The sequence below is a fragment of the Populus nigra genome, chromosome 1 (genome assembly GCF_951802175.1).
Source record: "Populus nigra chromosome 1, ddPopNigr1.1, whole genome shotgun sequence".
Taxonomy (NCBI): domain Eukaryota; kingdom Viridiplantae; phylum Streptophyta; class Magnoliopsida; order Malpighiales; family Salicaceae; genus Populus; species Populus nigra.
The window spans coordinates 15,645,205-15,667,066 of record NC_084852.1 but is presented as its reverse complement, the minus strand read 5'-3'; the positions used below and the strand labels follow the sequence as shown (position 1 = coordinate 15,667,066).

The window sequence follows — 21,862 nt, the reverse complement described above, 5'->3', positions numbered from 1 at the left end:
GTTTGATAGAGATAATTTTATCTTCAAACATGTCAAAAAATAAATAAATCAGGACTCATGAATTTAGTTTTCATCCAATTTGGTTTGAGAATTTTAAGCTTATTAAATGTTGCTTTCATGTTAAAAATGGTTTTATGGAGGTTTCTACGGTATTTTAAAGGTGTTTAAAGGTAAAAATAAGTTGAAGCTTAGGTTTCCAGAATCCAAAGACTTGTACTCTTATTAAATGTTTTTTTTTTTTTTAAAAAAAAAATAGAGATCCACCAATTAAAAATAAAGTTAAGCGTGTGGCCCTAGACTTCCAGGCCCTTGGATCTTTCTCTTACGCCAGGCGTGCAAGCCTTCCGAGCGTGGACGTCCTTGGCTTTTTTTTTTTTTTTTTTTTTAATATCACTTAACATGTTTTTTCTTTTTTTTTAATTTATTAAAAAAATTATCTTTAAATAAATGTATTAAAATAATTATCCAATTATTTCATGCTTTTTTAAAAGATTAGAGCTTTTATGATAATATTTATAATTACTTTATAAATAATTATGTATTAATTCAATATACATTTTTTTGGGAGAAAAAACAATTTCTTATTGGTATTCAACTGGGATAAAATATTTATTTATTTTTTAATTTTTATTATAATTTTTTTATATAATTTTCTCAAATTTATTTATTAAAACCTGCTTTCCTTATCATAGTAAGTTTTATTTAAAACATGATATTTTTATAAAAAAATATGTTCAGAAAAAAAATACATGAATTAAAAAAAGATATTTTTTTAATTAAAAAGACACATTTTTACTCTTTAATTCAAATCATTAGAATTTTTTTGAATAGTATTTTCAGCTAAAATTATTTCTTATTCAATAAATTATGTTGTTAATAGAAAAGACATGTTATCGTCAAAACAAAAAACAAAAAAATTATATAAAATAAAAAAATTTGGACTAAAAAATATATTTTTCCTCTATAATCTTATTCACTTTTTTTCTTTTGAATATCTATTTTAATTATGAATATCTATTTTAATTCTGATATAATTAAATAAAAAAATGATTTTGAAAAGTACTCCCTGCTACAATAGCTATTTACTATTATATTCACAAAATGCAGTAATATACATCAATTAAAACTAGCTTTCTTGTATAGTTTGTATCTATTTAATTTATGGGTTCAACCCTATAGATTGGGTTGATGATTAAAATAATGTTTTATTTTTATTTTATTTTTTGAGTTAAAATTTTATAGTTTGTTTTTAATATAAATGCAGAGAAAGTGTCTCAAAATCACTAAAAATATATCTAGTAATGATTAACATGCAAGTTAATCTGAAGATATCCTTATCAAAAAAAAAAAAAAAAAAAGATACAAAAAACAAAGAAAGAAAAGACACGGGCTCCATTCTAGGACAGAAGCATGGGATGAACTTCAGGCATTTAGGCTAGTCTTGTAATAGATGGCCATGCTTTTGTTGTTCTTGTAATTGTAAGAGAGTAACGCTTGCGCGGGTGGACATGGGCAGAATGCAGATAATGAAGAAACCCTCAGCACAGCTGATAAATGACGATACTCTTGTTTTGCATCTTACTACTATCACTACCACCGATTTGTGTGGTTTTTTATATATAAAAACAATAATATTTAATTATTCGAATTAAGTTACAACATACGAGGTGTTTTTAGAAAGTCTAGTTAGTTAGTTAGTACTATGGTTTCATGATCCTAAAAAATATTTTTCAAGGGAATAACTAGATTTTGATTATTCATGCCTTGCATGGTTATATTTTTTCAAGAGAAGATGGATTAATTGATGATTGAATGTTCATAAAAATGTGCTATCACCCATCATAAAAAGATCCAAAAATTAATTAATGAACAACATAAAATCATACTAATTTCAAAAAAAATCCCACATTCAAACAGACAGAGAAATCTGACCAGACCACAGACCTGAAAGAAACCTAAAACCCACCAAAAGAACAAACATGTTTACTGGTAAATACTAGTTAACTATTGAATTAGTTGAAGACATATGAAGCAACGTAGGACATTGCAAGTTGAGATAACAGCGCTTTAAAGACACCGGAAGATAACACTGGTGAAGAAGGAGAAGCAGAAGATTTTTCGCCACCAGAATTAGTCTCTTGGTCACTTGAAATAACCTTGATGATCATCCTCTGTCCCCTCTCACAGTGTCCAGAAACCCCACTCATGAAGTAGAAATACCCCGAATGGTTAAGATGGTAAACAGTGTTGCCAGTGTTGGAGAAGAAGTTGGGGTGACTGGAGTTGCACTTCTTGTAATCCTCTACACTGACCTCCATGACGGAGTCCTTCCTGTACTTGAAACCTGCACAAGAAATGGTGATGAACACCAAGGAAATTAAAGGAAAAGGTGAATTTCATTTCTTTGTGTGTGAACTTACGAATTGTATCATCAACTTGGAATCGGTTCTCTGAGGCCCAGTCATTGTAGATTCTGGTATCATTGGCGGGAGGGACAACCCAACCTTCGTTAGCACCAATTTCGTATTCAAAGGAAGAGACCGACAAGTATAGAAGAGAAGAGAGAATGCTCATCAACAACAGCGACATTTGCTTGGAAGAACTCATGGCGTAACAGGAAGCCAATTGCTACAGAAACTATCTTGCTGTGAACTGAAACTATAGGAAAATGAATATACTGAACAGAAAGGAGAACTTGGTGGTTTATATGTGAATGTGTCTTGGGAGTTGCGCTTGGAGCTCTAGTAATGGGATTCGTGGGGATGGTAGAGATGAGCAAGAATTAGTTACTTAGGATGGAGATTGAGGTAGTGGGAGGTAACTGTACTTGACGTGGTCAGCTCGTCTAATCCAAACATCAGAGTCAGCTTTTTCGGTTAAAATCATGAAACAAATCCATATATATTTTAATTGCTGATTGAATTCCGATAGAAATTTTTTATGAGGATTGTTATTTTGTTAATATTTTAACTTTCAATGAAACCTCTAGCTAGCAAGTTTTTCATTGGGGATTATCATTCAGCCAGTAATTCCAATATCGATGGAATACTGACAAATTATTCATAAAAAATAAAATTATAGGTTATTTTCAGTTACCATATCCATCAAAATTAATTTCCGATAAAATTTTTAGTTGTTGATTCCATTCAAAATACCCAAACCTTATGTAATTTAATTTTCAACAAAATGGGTGCAAAATTACAATAAGAAATGCTGATCGAATGGACCACTTCATCACCGATTCTATTATTGCTTTCACTATTTTTTTTAGTTGTTATAATCTCATAGCCAACCTAATATCTTACATAATTTTAGTTTTATTACACAATAAAACATCAAATCTAAATCAAACCTAATATTTTTTTGAATTCAAGGTGGATCTCATCATCATCCACTTTTCAATATTCATTGTTACTTGATATTACATTCAACTCATCAACATTAATATCAATATCAGTATTCTCAGTGACATAAAAATTTGAATTTTCTAACTTAATATATAAAGTAACTCAATATTGATCAATTAACTTATCTATTTGAAAGATATCATCTCTCCTAATCAAATCATTGTTACCACCTTTAACAATTTGGACTTGACTCCTAGGTTCGGTTTTTATAATGGATAACCAATTAACTCTATTATGATCTTTTCCAAAGGAAGGAGTTCATGTATGCAAATAATTAGACATGAATAACTAAATGTTTTTAAAAAGATAGTGGACAATTATTTAGGATGCACGTAAACCCAATCTCTCGAATGGATACATCCATTTATACTATACATGACTTTTAACTTTTACTTCATACGCAAAATGAATGGACAAATGCTCTATTGAGTCGAAGAAAGAGAGATAAAAGATCATTTTAAGTTTATAAATGATCTCAATGATATTTATTTCAAGTTGCTTTATGTGTTGGGTATGTAATTTGCTTGAAAAAATATATCTAAAAAGTGACTAATCTTTGTTGGTGCTTCATCATCGGAAAGGTGCACCATGATTCCATTCATCTTATCATGTGAATGGTGTCATGTCATATGCTTAATAATCTTTAAAGATAAAATTAACCTTGGCAATCTATGAGTAATTGTGAAGTATCTTAATTTTTTGTATGTGATAAGTGTCCTTTATTTACCATTATTGGTTTTATACTGAGCATACTGATAAGTTTTGCACTCAATAAAACTTACATATTCACTGTATTTACCATGCAAAATTTTAGACACAATAGTTTTTTGGTATCCTAGGTCAAGAGGTTTCATCTTGTATTTTGCAGCATATAAGTTATCTTTCAACCTATTCCCTTCAAGTAACATATTTTTTGCTCATTTAAAGATCTGATTATAATAGGTCTCACTCAACCCAAATTTTGACTTGATGGTAAATACTTATGCAATGATCATTTATATACTGTGAGTTGTGCACCCATCCCTTAAAGGTTTATTAGAATCTTTCAGAAGTTAAAAAAAAAACTTAGTTACATCTATATTTGATTCTTCATCTAAAGAGATGTCATGTGAATCTTCACCTAAATAATCCTAATCCATTCTTGTTACATTCATCACCATATTCCTATAAGGATTACTATTATTATCTACAACCTCTTATATGTTGCTAGAAGTTGAAGTTGAGTCAATCATCATTTCTAACATGGTTTTGTAAAAAACGTAGGGTTCTTCATGTGCAAGCGACCATAAGTATTTCTCGACAAACCTTTTTAAGTAGATGCATCGTCATAATATTTTTATAGTGAAAAATTTTATGTTTACATTACGCACATGAACATCTAATTTCATCCCCACTAATTATTTTTGGATTAAAAAGTATAAAATTAATAAAACCCCAGACCCTTGAAGATAATTTTTCCTATACAACCATTCTTTTGAATATCAATACATTCAAGAACGATCATCTATTACATATAAAATCTATATAGAATATTGATGACAACGTTTTATTAAAAATAAATTTGCAACCCAATAACTCTTTATCAATTCTACACAAATTCCATTTTCTATCAAAATGTAAAATAAACAAAAAAATAAACAAAAAAATAACCAATATTGATTATCCATCTTTTTTTTTTCAATTCAAACTTATTCAATCAAAATTAGAACATTTTAATTATTATCAATTCTACAAAAATCAATTTTCTTCAAATCTTCAACTTAACAATAAAATTGATAAAATATAATTGGCACTCATTAAATTACTTATTATTTCTTCAATTATAACACACCTAAGTTACAAAATCAAACTCAATTTCATCAAACGACAAATAAAATCAATTTCCCCCAAATCCCAAACAAACCTTAACATACAAATCATGCATTAATACAACAAAATTATCTAGGGAAAAGATGTAAAACTCTTAAATATATAAGCAAACAACAAATACTATAAACAAACTTCAATAAATGAACTTAAAACATAAATGATTTATAAAAAAAATGGGTGGGTTTCCTAACTTGGTGGTGTGAAACTTGATAATAAATGAAACCAATAGATGAAAGCTAATGCTATTGACAAATATCAGTCGACGCAGGTAGGTTGAGTGGTTGGATTTGCAAAAGGGCTACCAGAGTTTAATGAGGGGGCTGCTGCTGGGTTTTTTAAAAAAAGAAAATGAAGAAAGGGGGGTAGAACTGTCGAGTTTTAATTCATTTAAAATCATCAATGAAAATTTCATCAGGTTGGGTGGTTAGATTTGCAAGAGGGCTACCAGAATTTAAAGAGGGGTCGCTGCTGGTTTTTTTTTTAAGAAAAGAAAATGAAGAAATAAGAGGGGAAGAACTGTCGGGTTTTAATTCATTTAAAATCATCGATGAAAATTTCATCAACATTATTAACATGTCAAATTACCAATAGGATTTTAATTGTTTTTTTATTTTTCTATTCCATCGGAAATTACAAATGAAAAATGCAAGTTGGACAAATTTTTTGGTAACATAAAAAAATGATGCTCAAATGTTTTTATTGTATTTTAAAGAACGAAAAAAAAAATTCACGACCCAAGATCATAAAAAAAGACTAAAAAAAATAATGATCATCAATTCTCAAGAATCAAAATACAGAAGGATGAAATCGAGAAAAAAAATCAATGAAAAAAAGTACTAAAAAACAAAGCACCAGTAAAACTAAGTGAGGTTATCAAAACCTGCAAGTAGGATCACGTGGATAAGATAATCCAATAGAAGGTAAAACAAGAAAAAAAAAGTTTAATTTTAAAAAGAATTGAATTTTAAAGGAAAATAAAAAAGGATAATAAAGTGACTTAAAAAAAAAACCTAAGCCTAAAAAAAAAATTTCTAAGCCACCCGTATAAACCTTTCACCTAGATAATAAGATAACAATAACCTAATTGAAAACAAAATCGAAGAAAAAAATGACGCTTTTTTTTAAATGAACAACTTCAAATGATATAATCGAGAAAGAAAACGATATCAACTCATGTAAATTTTTCAAACTCGTGACCCTAGATATTAACTAAACTGAAAGCATCGCATCTGAAAAAAACTATTTTAAAACTTGGCTTGATTAGGCAGAGTTTCAAAAGAAATTGGGGGAGAATTAATTAAGTATAAGACGATCTAAAACCCGGGTTGACCCATGTTATGGTTAACCCGAGAAAAATTCAGTTAAAACCCGTTAACTATTTTCCTTTTTCTTCCTAAAATGGTATCATTTTGATTTAAAAAAAAAATTCGGTTGACTTAGGTTAACTCGAGTCAATCCACTCAACCTATAACTCGATAATTGTCCTAGATTGACTTCCACGTAGGGCTTATAAACAATGGAAAAAACCTAGGAGACCAAATCCCAATAAATAAAATGTTAAATGTTGAAAAAAAATAAAGGATAAAGAAATAGAAATTAAGGGAATAATGACCTTATTTGAAAGAAAATAATTGACAGGAAAAACAAAAAATTTGAATTATAGGGCACAATTGAAAAAAAAAATCATTTAACAAATGAATTAAAAAAAACAAAGAATACCAATTTTCAACGAACTCAATGATGATGAATGAGATTTTTTAAAAATAATAAAAAATAATTGAAGCTAACCCGACCTCACCTTCATAACTTATGACATGGATTATGAAACCGGATCACAACATAAAAGTCAAACCTAAGAAAATAATAATGTAAAATTTCTAATGAACCTAAATAATTAGGGATAATTTAAAAAAAAATGATTTAAAAAATATAGATTTAAAAAGAAAGAGAACCAAATTTGACACAGAAATAAAAACAAAATCAAATCATAAGGGATGAGATTGAAAAACAATTTCAGTTAAGAAAATGATAAGAACAACTATAAATAACAATAAAAAGAGTAAGGACCATATTTTATATAAAAATAAAATGTCAATAGATGACATTCAAAGATAAATTAATTCAATAAAAGATTCAAGACCAAATACATCATAATTAAAATAATGTGTACCAAATCTAATATAAAATCAAGTGTAAATGGATGAATTTGAAAGAAAAAAAACATTATAAATGATTCAAGATCAAATACATTACAATTAAAAAAAAAGATCAATTCTGATAAAAAAATTAAGTTTGAAGTGATGAAATTGAAAAAACAAATTAACTCAATAAATTATTCAAGACCAAATACATTGCAATCAAAAGAATAAAGATCTAATTTGACTTAATAAACAAACTGATAGAATTTTATTTTTTTTGCAATGGTCAGTATGATTTTCTAAGAGAAAGAGGGAGGGAGGGAAAAACCTTCGGTCGGAGCTCCTTTGTGTGTCGTCTCGGCACACACGCCTCACCACTATGATAGGGTGGTGAGGCTCATCAAACGCCGCCCGAAAGGCGATGTTCAGTGCTGTTTGGGCACCGCACACGCCATCCGAAGGATGCAGGGGACACCCACTTGCTAATGCGTGCAAAGCACGCGCCAATCACTTTTGAATACACACATCCACTTAGTTACCCTTGATCCCAATTGAGATTTACAACAAAACCATACAAAAAGATATGAAAACATCCTTATATGCAACCTTAGGTTTTTTTTCAAAACTAAAGGGTAATTTTATGTTTGTACTATTAAAAAAAAGACAAGGAAGCCCCTCAATACAAGTATATTTTTTCCCTCCCAAGGGCATGACCATAACTTGACTGTTTTTTTTTTTAAAAAAAAAGCCCTCAACCAAAGATTTAAATTATGTGTCTTGAAAGGTGAATTAGTATTTGTATTGTAGTAAAAAAAATAAATGGACCATTTTGTTCCCAATTATTTTTTCAATGGTATATATATCTCATGAAAAAGACAATCCTATCCTCGATTGCATGCTTAGTTAGTTTTTTTAGTAAAAACAAATTTATTTTTATATTGTTTCAAATGTATAGTAATCTATATCTTGATAAACTGTAAAATACCAACAACTTTTAGTTTTTTTGTAAATGATATGGATTTTGAAGAAAATATACGACTGATTTCTCATCAAAACAAAATTTCCCCTCCTGATATGCATACATACTAGCACGTTTGCCTTTACATCATGCTTCACGGGCCATTTTTCCCTCTGATCAAAATTCAATTGACCAATTAATTAGGATGAAATGAAGAATCAGTATCCCTCTTGTTAGGTCTCATCTTTTCCCTCGTGAGATGGTTCATGAAGCAGGATCATAACATGAAAGTCAAACTCAAAAAAATAATAATATAACATTTCTAATAAACCTAAATAATTAGGGATAAATTTGAAAAAAAAAATAATTTAAAAAATATAGATTTAAAAAGAAAGAGAACCAAATTTGACATAAAAATAAAAACAAAACCAAATCATAAGGGATGAAATTGAAAAACAATTTCAATCAAGAAAAGGATAAGAACAACTATAAATAACAATCAAAAGAATGAAGACCATATTTGATATAAAAATAAAATATCAATAGATGAAATTTAAAGATAAATTAATTCAATAAAAGATTCAAGACCAAATACATCATAATTAAAATAATGTGTACCATATCTAATATAAAAATCAAGTTTAAATGGATGAATTTGAAAGAAAAAAACCTTATTAATGATTTAAGATCAAATACATTGCAATTAAAAGAACGAGGATCCAATCTTATATAAAAATCAAGTCTGAAGGGATGAAATTGAAAATATAAATTAACTCAATAAATGATTCAAGACCAAATACATTGCAATCAAAAGAATGAGGACCTAATTTGACTTAATAAACAAACTGATAGACTTTCTTATTTTTTTGTAGTGGCCAATATGATTTTCTAGGAGGAGAGAGGAGAGGGAGGGAGGGAAAAACCTTCGGTCAAAGCTCCTTCGTGTGCCGTCTCGACACATGCCTCACCACCATGATAGGGTGGCAAGGCTCATCAAACGCCACCTCGAAAGGCGATGTTCAGTGCTGTTTGGGTACTGCATACGCCATCCGAAGGGTGTTGGCGACACCCACTTGTTAATGCATGCAAAACATGTGCCAATCATTTTTTAATATACACACCTAATTACTCTTGATTCCAGTTGAGATTTACCACAAAACTAGACAAAAAAATATGAAAAGTCTTATATGCAACCTTAGTTTTTTTTCCAAAACTAAAGGGTAATTTTATATCTGTACTGTTCAAAAAAAAAAAGATAAGGAAGCCTCTCAATACAAGTATATTTTTTCCCTTCCAAGAGCATGACCATAACTTGACTATTTTCTTTTTTTAAAAAAAAAAAGAAACAGTCACTCAAAGATTTAAATTATGTGCCTTGAAAGGTGAATTAGTATTTGTATTGTAGTAAAAAAACTGAATGCATCATTTTGTTTTCAATTATTTTTTCAATATATCCTATAAAAAAAACAATTTTATCCTGGATCGCATGATTAATCAGTTTTTTTAGTAAAAAAAAATTTATTTTTATACTGTTTCAATATATAGTAATCTATATCTTGATAAACCATAAAATACCGACAACTTTTACTTTTATTCGTAAATGATATGGATGTTGTAAAAAAGACTCCTGATATGCATGCATACTAGCACGTTTGCCTTTACATCATGCTTCACGGGCCATTTTAACCTCTGGTCAAAATTCAATTGACCAATTAATTGGGATGAAATGAAAAATCAGTATCCCTCTTGTTAGGTCTCACCTTTTCCCTTCAGGAATTAACCCAGGTTGCATTCAGTTAGTGGATAGGGCAGCAAAGAGATATGAAAAGAAAAAACCGTAATTGGTTAAAAAAATAGAAATAAAGATATAAATTTGTATCTAAAATAAATTTTTATACTTTCAAAAAAAACAAAAAAAAACATATCTCTTCTATCTTCATTTTCTTCATGTTTTGTCCTTAATCCAGAAACATTAACCAAACGCTACAAAATAAACTTAGATAGATGTATTAGAATTGTATAAAGATGAGAAAACAATTTTATTTACATTTGCTAATTCATAATTAGTATCTTGTACATGGGATTTTATTTTCCTGCCAGCCTATCTACAAACGGGACACTTCAATGGTTAGAAATGATGATTTCTAATTAGTTCTGGAATACTAATTTTTGGGAAGACAACCCAGTATGATGAATATATGTTTATCAAAACAAAATAGCTCTCGGGTGTCAGCAATGACAAGGTAAAGATATGAACATAAAGTAGGAAGATATAGCTAAGATCAACTATGCACTCTTCCGTTGCTAAAAATGGAAATGATACAACAACAGCTCACATCAAACATCACTCGTCATACAATTTCCACATTCCTTGTGGAAATTGATTCTGTCTCTTGATCAGAAGAACCATGATAGCTTGTTTTCTTTTTAAAAGAGTTCGAGCTAAACATCCTGGCAAAGGCGCTTTTTGATCTCGGAATTACGTTGATTGCTTTGATCTCACCATTCTTCTTAGCTAGATTTTCTGATAAGTTCTTGACAAGATGGTCAAAGTTACGTCTTGAAGTAGGATACCTCGAGACAGATTTGGTAATCCCTTGAAGCCTTAATAATGAAATAGAAGTGGTTCAGATAATTAAATAAACCAGATATTGGAAAGGGGTGTAGTAAGAAAATTAACCAGTCATTCAAGTCGATGCTTGAACAAACAAAAGTTACGCAGCATTACCTTCGAGCTAGCGCATCGAGTTCAGCACGTTTACGTTCAGACTCAGGTGGTGGACCACTATTTAAACTTTTCAACTTTGTGGGATCACCATTCAACAATACTAATCTGCCGAGATATCCCTCTTCTTCCTCAGAAAGGTTTTCTGCTTTAATCTGGTCTTTGATGATCAAAAAGGGGTTTAGAAACCACTCATAGAAGGTATCTTTCGGTCTGTTTGTGCTAGTTATCTCAGTGACATTGTCGCCTGCATCAGCTAAACGTAAAGGTGTTTTTTATTTTATGTTCAGAACCTTGAGACTGTTGGATATGAGCAGCAAGGAAGAAAAACTAAAATTATCTGAATGAATAGCATTTGCTTACTCAACAAAATTCCCACAGAATTGGCCTTTACGGAGCGCAACAGTGCCTGAAGAATGCAATAAGCTGGTAAACCAATGCTAATCACTCTGCTACCCTTGCCAGACTTTGCATCGTCAATGTCTTGTTGTGTTATCAGTCCTTCAGAAACAAAAATCTCACCATGGTGTTGGCACTCTTTAAATATGCGATCAAGTAGCTAAACAAGGTGAGAAGAAAATTTACAATCAGTACTTTAGCTATTAACTAAGGCATGGAAACAATCTATAGAAACCATAACTGTATTGGTACGGCAAGCACCATTTTATTCACAACAGACCAGATTGGGGGGGAGGGGGGGGCGCGGGGGTGGTTGCATAACATACCTCAAGTGGCTTAAGATCAACCATAGGGTGATTGAATGAAACTCCGCGGGAAGGAGGATTTCGAACAGATGTGGACCCTGAAAAGGAATCTGCACGGGAGGTGGTCTTTGTCGGCTTGGGATCCTTTTGGTATTTGGGCCTGTCAATGTTGAAAATTAACAATCAGAGCTCAGAAGCCCCGTATCACAACCATTAAGGATTAGTGGGATGAATACAACCTTGGAAAGCAAGATCCTTCTGGCATGTCAAGAATGTCGTTGCTGTACTCATCATAAATGGCCAAGGATGCGACAATATAGCAAAGCCCGAACCAAAAAGAGGACTCCTGCAATTAAAAGCCCCGCAGATCAAATTTTATTTTGCTGGCAGATATGTTTGACAGAAATTGACATGACTCTATATCTGGCATGATCTCAAGGTAGCTGAGATATGAATAAAATGACAGAATCAATGCAGCAGGAATTGCATGAAATGGATTGACATGGAAGCTTAAGGTCCATCTCACAAGGAAGAAAGCAAGATGGCTAGAAATTAAACTCAAACATTAACAATACAATAGTGGATATAATCTTGTACGATTGATACAGGATGTAGAAACTATGAAAGATTAAAGTGGATATCCTCTTCATGAAAAGTACACAAAGCATATAAGTTTCCTGAAATAATATAACAACAAAAGCAAGCCATTGCCAGAACATGTAATGGAAAACAAGATACAAGATAGACAATAAACTGTTATTACATTGAAAGAAACATAAAAAAAATATGGAAAATTTCATATTATCGAAAAGTTCAATATGCCTGGTTATAAATTTGAAGTTGGAAACTAAAAATAGATTTGTAGAGCAGAAAAGAACTAGCAAACTGAGCGTAAGATTCAGACCTGATAAACAACCACGCCTGCATAAGCACCAAGGAAGATACTTGATACCATGGAACCCAAAACAGCCCCAACAACAGCCAATGGCCAGAGGAGGATAGCAAGGCCTGCAAAAGGTACACATATCGTCTCCAAGAAAGGGCCTTCACGCCCTATGAGGTCATGAAACAATCGATGCCACCCCTTAAAAAGCATGTATGGGCTTTTGTAGATGGCAATAAGTGAGACCAGCGGAAAGTCAAAAAAGATACCAAGTGAACCAGCAATAATAGCACCGGGAAGAGGAAGCAATCTGAAAATTTTCAATATAAAGTTGAATGCAAAACAAAATCCATCACTGACAAGAATAAAACAAATCTTTGATTAGCTACTCCACCACATGACCAATTCATTGGTTATTATGCTAGGCAAACTGTCTTCATCATCAGGTATCTGTTTTTCAGCTTCATTTTCCATCATCCTCCCAAAGAGAAAGAAACAAGAGAAGAAAGCAAAAGAGCACAAGATAAATTATGTGGTTCAGCCACATCAACCTATGTCCACCAGGTAAGTGATGCACAACCTGCACTCTGAAAAGGGATTTGACAACAAATATGTGCTCTCTCAAACCCTGTTCCCAACTTGTTTCTCACCAGCATACTCAACTTATTTTTCCAAAACCTACACTTTTCTGGTACAAGAAAGATTTATTTGAAAAAACAGGTCAAACTAGAGTTTCTTAATGAGTCAACGGATCCAAATAGCTTAAATAAAAGTTCCCACTAACTAGAAAGCTTTGGAATTCTAGTTATAATCAATAAGGGGTGTGTTGGCCATGTAACTGTAACTGATTACCAGAATCATTCTGATGCATTGGCATTTATAAGTCAAAATATCAAAGGCTGGCAACTTCTCTGACACTCAAAAGCATATAGGTCTCACAAAGCAGCCAGATTTGGTGGCAAGGGGCCTCTTGTGGAAGCAAACTCTTTTTACCCAGAATGCAAGGATAGAGTTTCTGAAGATTTCTATCATTTCTATGACTGCTACAATAATTGACTACGGACTTTTAAGCTTATAGTTTACAGAGGCTGAAAATTAAATATGATATGACCAATATCAAGTCATGTACATCTGACAAGCAGAAAATAAAGCTTCAATATCCGGGTGCAGTTCAGTAACTCAAATACTGCAAAAGTAGAGAGTTTGAAACCAAAACATAACATGTAATATTATATGATAAAAAATGTCAAATTTCCATATAAGAGTACTTGGACTCATTAGAGAAGTCGAGTTAACCCCACCCAGACTAGAAGAATGGTTTTCAAGGCTATTATTCTTATAATGTTGCTGGGTACTATCTAGCCATGTTACTTGGTTGTTGTGAAGTATTTCCAGGGCAAGAAATGGATGATAAAATAGAGGTGAGCTGAATCAAGGATTGTATCATTTTCAGAAAAAACAAAAAGCAAACCTGATTTCATAATATTTCACATCTGGGGCCCCTTGCCGCAGGTCATCCAAAATTGAGAAGTAAGAATGATAACAAACATCTCCAAAGTCTCTGACAACGGTGAAACTGCCTTTTACAGTGTCCAAAGTTCCATCCTGCAAATGTAGAACAGTGAAATCTTCAAGAAAGAATAGATAGGATAAAGTGCAGAAAACACAATGACCAAGACTTGGTATTTAAGGCATACATAAAAACAATGGTAAAGCATATTAGTCTTCCTTTCTCCAACAGCATCGAAAGTGGCAAATATTGGTGAAAGAAACCCATAGAGTGCTCCACCTATGATACTCCCAACAATGCCAAGAACTAGCCACAGAATCAGGGTAGCTGGTAGGCATATACATAGCACAATCTTCAGAACTGGCCCTATATGTTTAGTTCTGCCAATTAGCAAATAAGAGAAATCACTGTAAGTTGACTGAGTATCAGGGACAAGAGAAAAAAAAAGTTTTAAGGTCAAAGAAAGAACCTCAAAATTGAATAATATGTCTTGACAATATGCAGTGGCCAAAGACCCAGTATTATAGCAGAGTTTCCAATGGTCATGATAAGGCATACCAACGGGCAGAAAACAACACCTGAGAATAAAGTTTTGGCATATGACAGGTTCACAATTAGCCTATGTTCCAAATCTAAATATGTGCATTCGATAATTAGAATCACCTTTGTATTTTCTGAAAATTACAAATTTCATCAAAGCATAGAAATTCAATGTAAGTTAGGTGTTTCGCATCAGCCAAACACCTAACTAGGAAACTTCCTGCTAGAGGAAAATAATAATGGAATAAAAAGGAGATAGAACTTTATACCATTTTTTAACTGTTCAGTTGCTTATCAATTAGAAACGAACCAGGTTCATTTCTTCACAATGAACTAGCCACCAGAACATTAACATTTAAATTAATGCGCAAAGTAATAAATAATCCCAATTACGCTAATTATTCAGATAGAAAATATACCAGTTGAAAAGTACAATCTGTATGCTGCTAGATGCTGTTTGATATTCAATCATAATACACAAATTCTTTAATTTCTCAATTTCACAGTTTCCCTTAATTAATGTCCTTCAGTTACCACAACAAGAAAGCAAAATTAACCAGTAAACAAATTTGAAAGCACTCACCTTTAATGGTCCCAAGAACCAGAAGCCCAAAGAAGAAAGGCAGAAAAATAATAAAGTTCCATAAAGAAGACAAAATCTCCTTCGGGGGTTCCATATCTCTTCACACTCGAAAACCACCTAGATCTTCACAATTCCACTATAAACCCATCTCAGAAACAGTCCCACCTACTTCCTGCAAGAAAACCAAACACCCCCCCACCTTTAACCACTTCAAGTCACAAAACAAATATCCACACACAAGCAACGAAACCAAGAAAAGGAAAGAGAAAAGGACAGAAATCCAGAACCAACTTGCTGCAAATCCCACTTCTCAGATTCACCAAAAGACTGATTTCGCTCTCCTACTGCCACCAAATGACTAAAAAAACAGATAAAAGCAAGGTGGGGTGTTTTATCGATGGTTTTTCTGAAAGAGTTAATAAAAATTTAAAAATTGTATCACTCGAAAAGGCTTGTCCATTGAGGAAACGGATAGCAGTTAAATAACCGTTCTTTTGAGGCCTAGGAAAAAAAAAAAAGAGTGTTGTGGACAAATCGGTTACTGTCCTGCACTGCATTCACTATCGATTCAATTAAAATTTGATAAAAAAAATATCTTTTTAAAATAACATAATTTAAGCTAATTAATAAAAATGTATGCATGGACAAAGTTTTGCTGTTTATGCTTCAACTAAAAGCAAAGCATTTATCAGATTAATCTATAAAATCAACCGTGTCTACTTTTTGTGAGAGAAAGAATCCAGCTTTGATTTGCGTGTTAATGTTTTTTTCTCACAAGTTTTGCTGTTGTCATAAATCATCTTGCTTTTTCCAAGACTTGTTTCACTCGCTACTCTATGAGACCACGTTTATCAATGTAACTGTAATAAGCTTTGCAGTGGCGAGTGTAATGAGTATAAGTTATCTGCGCGTGACCTTATAAGTCGGGGTGCCAGCTTCTGAGTTAAAGTTGGTTTTCGGGCAGTGGTGGACTTGTCTGTCTCTTTCCAGATATTTTTTTATATGAAAATACAAAAAGATTCTTGTGATACATCGGCCAATTAGCCTATTAATCTTTTTTTTTTATGAATATTTATTAATATATGTATTGTTTGTTTGCTGAAAAATAATTTTTTTAAACTAAATTTAAAAAAATTTATGAAAAAATAAATTATTTTTTAATATTTGATAGTATAATAAAAAAAAATTGAAAAATATTTTCCAGTGTTTGGTTATATTATAACTACTTTTTAAAATACTATCAAAATTAAAGTATTAGGATAAGATTTTTAAAATCTAAAAATCTAATGGTTAGAATGACAATTCTATAGCTGCTTTAAAAAAACAATCTTCAAAAAATCCTGTAAAAATTTAAACGCGACCCAATTTTTAAATTAAAAGTTATAGTTTTTTTTAACATCATATTGGTTTGACGTGGTAATACCTTCTCTTGGATCTAGATTTGTTCAACTGATTTATAAATGTATATGCTAGACTATCAACATAATCTATCTGAGCAGATTCTCATCTAGTTGTGGTAAATTTAATTGCTTAAAATCACCTGTTATCACAAATTCGACTAAATCATTAATACTGAAAAATAAATGACTACTATTAAATGAATAGTAACTTAGTGTAATAAGATTTAGAGAAAACATTAAGTTTTTTTTTCATTTAAACAATAAAATAGCTTAGTAGAGCCAAATTGAAGAGAGAGAGAGAGTATTAAATTTTCAATTTTGTAATTGCAAATAAGTACATTTGTAAACAAACAAAAAACCTGGTAATTACTTGATAAGTCAGAATCACTTTTTAAGATATTGTATGAATACTATTCCATGAAAAAAAAACATTTAGGTAACTATATTTTTTATTATCAAATTTGATATGTTTTATACAATAATTAGAGACTATTTTTTATTTTAATTTATATTAAGTATTTAAATTTTATTTTAGCTAATTTAAAATATTGACTTCATAGGGAAACAATATAATTAAATTATGATTTCTCTAGTTATTAAATTATTTTACTAAATATATATAATGATCAACAAATCATATGTCACATAAAATATTTAAACCATCATAGGTTACAGATGTGATTTATTCTGAAATGCAAATGAAATAAAATATATTGCGAGATAGCTCTTCACTTAGAGCTGTGATTTATTTTGTTTCCCTTCTTGATAATTATTTAAGTTGGAGACAAACCTCGTTTGTTTGCTGGAAAGTAGTTTTTTTTTTAAAAGTGAATTCCGAGGAAAGTGAATTTCGAGAAAGTATTTTTTGATATTTGGTATTGTAATGAAAAATAAATTGAAAAACACTTTACAGTGTTTGGTTATGTTATGGAAAATGAGCTGGAAAATAACTTATAATGTTTTATTTTTTTCAAGTTTATTAAAATAATGAGGAACAAATCTTACAAATTAAAAAATTGAATGGGAATGAAATTGAAAAAAAATATAATTTCATAAATTATCTCAAATAAAATAAATAATAATCAAAATAATAGAGATCAAATAAAAAATAAAAAAAATTGAAAGATGAAGAAATTAAAATAATAATAATTAACATTTCATAAATTATTTCAAATAAAATAAGTAACAATCAAAAGAATGAGGACCAAATTTCATAGATAAAAAATTTCAATAAAAAAATGATAAGGAAAAAGCAAATAGCAATTATAAAAATAAGGACCAAAGTTAATATAAAAATTAAATTTTAAGAGATGAAATTGAAAAATAAATATTCAAAACAAAATATATATAGCAATCAAAAGTTTGAGGATTAAATTTGATATAATAAGCAAATAATGACATTTCTAAATTTTTCACAACTTCCGGAAAGTGTTTTTTGCTCAAATTTTTCAGGAAAACACTTTCCTGAAAACCAAGCCAAATTTTTCTTTGATGTGTTTTCCGTTGACCAACTTTTCTAATGGCAAACAAACACATGAAAGTTTGGAAAGTGGTTTCCAGGAAATCACTTTCCGGAAAACAAACATGGCCAAAAGGGAAAACACTTTCCTGGAAACCAAGTAAAATTTTTCTTTGACTAGAAAGTGTTTTTCTTTGACTGAAAAGTATTTTTTATTGATCGAAAAGTATTTTTTGTTAACCATCTTTTCCAATAGCAAACAACCACAAAAAAATTTAAAAAATAATTTTTTAAAAACTACTTTTCGATAAAAAGGCCAAAGTTTTACTAGTTGCACGGAAGGTATTCGCTTTGCATAAATTCCTCACCCTGCTGCCTTGCAAAACGGCCAACAAACAGAGCATGGCACTATGGCAGTTTTACGCCACTGTTTATTTTTATGTTTTAAAAATATTTTAAAAAAAGTTTCATATTTTTTTATTTTATTTACTTTAAATTAAATTTTTTTAGTATTTTTAATTATTTTGATGTACTAATTTTAAAAATAATTTTAAAAAAATAAAAAATATATTATTTTGATATATTTTTAAGTAAAAAACACTATAAAAAACAACTGCAATCCTTTTCAAACATACCCTTAAAACCTGGGAATGCGGTTTGCACCATATTCTATTAAATTTAAAATTTTGTTTTGTTTAAAATAAAATAATTTTTTGTGTTTTTAAATAATTTTAATTTGCTAATATTAAAAATAATTTTTAAAAAATAAAAAAATATAATTTTATTATATTTCTAAATAAAAAATAATTTAAATTATTATAATTATTACAATCTCAAACATTCCTTAAAAAAAAAACATACGCTTACATCTCATGATATGACATCCAAACCAGCTGAAAGAATTGACTATCCAACCAAGGCATTTCTTTACCACCACGCCATAAACTATAATAAAAAAAACACGTTGGTAATTTTTGAAGTTAATTAAGATATATACAAATTAATTTGAATATTTATTTTAATAAAAAAATAAAAAAAACCTTGATTTCGTATAATCTTCTTTGAAAAAATTCATGTCGATCTGCACTTTACTGGATAAACTAGACAATTGGCTTATAAATAAATGGTAGATTAACGTAGTAGAAAAGAATCTGGGGAAATAATATATTTTTAAGATGTCACAATTTAAAATAGTAATATATAGAAATATCACTTTTCTAAATTAAAATAAAATCAATCATTTCGTATCACAATCATAAATATACTGTGATAATGTTTTTTTTAAAAAGAAACCCCACTTGCCACTTTACTCGACGAGAACAGCAAAGAAATCCGAACAGAAACACAGTCGCAGCGTGTGGAAAACAAAGCTTTTTTATTTAATTAATAAAAATGAGTATATTATACAGTGCCCTGGATCATACAATGGCATTGAGTAGATTATGCTGGGCTTCACAGCTGAAGCTCAACAAGGGGTGAAGAGAGCTTTGCCCGACAGAGATGGAATTCATACGAGTAATATAAGAAATCTAAATAGCATGTCAGCAGTTATGAATGTCGTCCACCATAGCGTCTCTGCCTTTGCTGATAGGAAGTCGAGGCCTCTGCGAACTCAGCTTTCACCGGTCAGGCCAGAATGCGACTAAGAGAATGTTGATTGAAGGAGAATTGTTGACTGAGAAGAAAAGGACGGCTCTCGAGGGGTTTTTTTTATTATTACTTTAGCACAGAAAAAACAAAAAGGCAAATAATATAGTTCAGAAAATATCCTGGAATGCATGGTTAACGAGTCGCATGTGTTTTGAATTGTTAAATGACTTGCAAAGTATTACAATGAAGAGAGAGAGGAAAAAAAAAACCTTAAAATCAAAAGTATATTAAAGTTTCGGGACAACATCTTTAGTATTATTGAAAAAATCTTGATAAAAAAACCTAATTATATCAAGAAAGATCATTAATAAAGATCATAATGGGCCATACAAGCTCTCTAGATATAGAGGGGGCTCACTTGTTTTTGAAAGTTTCGTGTCGCCCACTCAGGTTATCGTTGATGACCTTTTATTATATTATTGGATACGTTTTGTCAAAAAAATAATTCAATATTGGTGGTGTTGTTATTTGACTTTTGATGTGATTTCGAAGTCTTTTGCTTTTTTATTTTTTTGTCTTTTCACTCTTCTCTCTTCTTTCTCTTCATTGTAATTTGTGATGAGTCATTTAACAATTTAAAAGAGTCGCTAATGATACATGCGACTCGCGAGTCATGTCATCTACGACGTTGTTGTGTTTTCTTTAAATATTTTCTTGATTGTGTTATTTTTTTTAATTTTTTAATGTGCTAAATTCCAAAAAAATCTCGACGATTCTCATCACTTTCTAAATCAAAGCAGTAAAAAGAAGCATAAGTTAGTAATAAAAAAATTTTTTTTGGCAAAAATAATGATATATTGTCTCTCTATAGATGTGTTTCTCATGTCTTTCATGTTTTGAGACAAAAATCTACTCAAAAATTGTCTTGAGATAAATTTATTTATATGTTTTTATTTCTGTCTCTTAATCAAACATTTTTTGTCATTTATAGATATGTCTCTTCCATCTTGAAGCACTAATCAAACGCAATCAAACACTATTTTTTGCTGGAAAGTATTTTTTTAAGTGGTTTTCATGAAAAGTGAATTTCTAAAAAGTAAATTATTTTTTAATATTTGATAGTGTCATAGAAAATGAGTTGAAAAAATACTTTCTAGTGTTTGACTATATCATGGAAAATGATCTAGAAAATAACTTATTAATATTTTTTTTTCAAGTTTATTAAAAGAATAAAAATCAAATCTGACATGTAAGAAATTTGAAGGATGATGAAATTGAATATATATATATATATATATATATATATATATATAATTTCATGAATTATTTTAAATAAAACAAATAACAATCAAAATAATGAAGACCAAATCTCACAGATAAAAAAATTAAAAGAGGATAAAATTTTTTAAAAATAAATTTCATAAATTATTTCAAATAAAATAAATAGTAATAAAAAAGAGACCAAATCTTATAGAAAAAAAAATTCAATTAATAAAAGGATAGGAGAAAAACAAATAACAATTAAAAGAATGAGCACCAAAATTGGTACAAAAATCAAATTTTAAGGGATGAAATTGAAAAAAAAATTCAAAACAAAATATATAGTAATCAAAAGGTTGAGAACCAAATTTGATATAATTAACAAATAACAAGGTATTTTTGAATTGCTTACAACTTCTGAAAAGTATTTTTCATACAAAATAAAAAGAAAATACTTTTATGGAAATCAAGTTAAATTTTTTTTGATTAAAAAGTATTTTTTATTAACTAATTTTTTTAATAATAAATAAATATGGAAAAGTTTAAAAAGTTTCCATTAAATAAATGGGCACAAAAAAAATGTTTAAGAAAAATAAGGGTCAAGTAATTTTAGACTTATAATTTTGTATTTGTTTCACAACAAATGAATTTTAATTCTTCGGTTGTTACTTCAATAACAAAATCAAATTATAAAAAATTCTTTGTCATGAAACTTTTACAACCTGGTTAACTAGGAATCAAATAACCTGTTGAATTGAATTGAATTTATAAAAATTTAAATTTTTAATAATTTATTATATTTTTTATGTTTGAAATAAAATACTAAACCATATAAT

General features: G+C 29.8%; 2 protein-coding genes and 1 pseudogene across 6 annotated transcripts; all 3 read right to left on the bottom strand.

The window, feature by feature from the left end:
• Positions 1 to 21,862, bottom strand: part of LOC133670213 (uncharacterized) — an 80,262-nt pseudogene that overhangs the window by 22,843 nt on the left and 35,557 nt on the right.
• LOC133696767 (early nodulin-like protein 21) lies at positions 2,013 to 2,595 on the bottom strand. Its single transcript, XM_062119046.1, has 2 exons — positions 2,421 to 2,595; positions 2,013 to 2,344 (listed from the first exon to the last, which is right to left on the bottom strand). Exons 1-2 carry the CDS (start codon positions 2,587 to 2,589, stop codon positions 2,013 to 2,015), a joined length of 501 nt encoding a protein of 166 aa, XP_061975030.1. The 5' UTR covers positions 2,590 to 2,595.
• On the bottom strand, positions 10,498 to 16,013 carry LOC133697226 (uncharacterized membrane protein At3g27390-like). Of its 5 annotated transcripts, none has more exons than XM_062119676.1 (11): positions 15,594 to 16,009; positions 15,318 to 15,489; positions 14,664 to 14,772; positions 14,382 to 14,574; positions 14,156 to 14,289; positions 12,706 to 12,994; positions 12,041 to 12,147; positions 11,823 to 11,961; positions 11,461 to 11,656; positions 11,101 to 11,353; positions 10,498 to 10,976 (listed from the first exon to the last, which is right to left on the bottom strand). In XM_062119676.1, exons 2-11 carry the CDS (start codon positions 15,409 to 15,411, stop codon positions 10,724 to 10,726), a joined length of 1,767 nt encoding a protein of 588 aa, XP_061975660.1. In that variant the 5' UTR covers positions 15,412 to 15,489; positions 15,594 to 16,009; the 3' UTR covers positions 10,498 to 10,723. The 5 variants fall into 5 exon arrangements, with proteins under 5 accessions (XP_061975660.1, XP_061975677.1, XP_061975668.1 ...); XM_062119693.1 differs by having other exon boundaries at positions 15,605 to 16,009; XM_062119684.1 differs by having other exon boundaries at positions 15,609 to 16,009.

What these genes read in the sequence shown, in the direction of transcription:
- LOC133696767 (XM_062119046.1), bottom strand. Translation starts at nt 2,589, where the DNA reads ATGTCGCTGTTGTTGATGAGCATTCTCTCTTCTCTTCTATACTTGTCG. An exon ending in CCAAGTTGATGATACAATTC is followed by an intron (nt 2,345 to 2,420) that starts GTAAGTTCACAC and finishes TTTCTTGTGCAG; the next exon opens with GTTTCAAGTACAGGAAGGAC.
- LOC133697226 (XM_062119668.1), bottom strand. Translation starts at nt 15,411, where the DNA reads ATGGAACCCCCGAAGGAGATTTTGTCTTCTTTATGGAACTTTATTATT. An exon ending in GTGAAATATTATGAAATCAG is followed by an intron (nt 12,995 to 14,155) that starts GTTTGCTTTTTG and finishes GAAAATTTTCAG; the next exon opens with ATTGCTTCCTCTTCCCGGTG. An exon ending in TTGATCTTAAGCCACTTGAG is followed by an intron (nt 11,657 to 11,822) that starts GTATGTTATGCA and finishes CACCTTGTTTAG; the next exon opens with CTACTTGATCGCATATTTAA.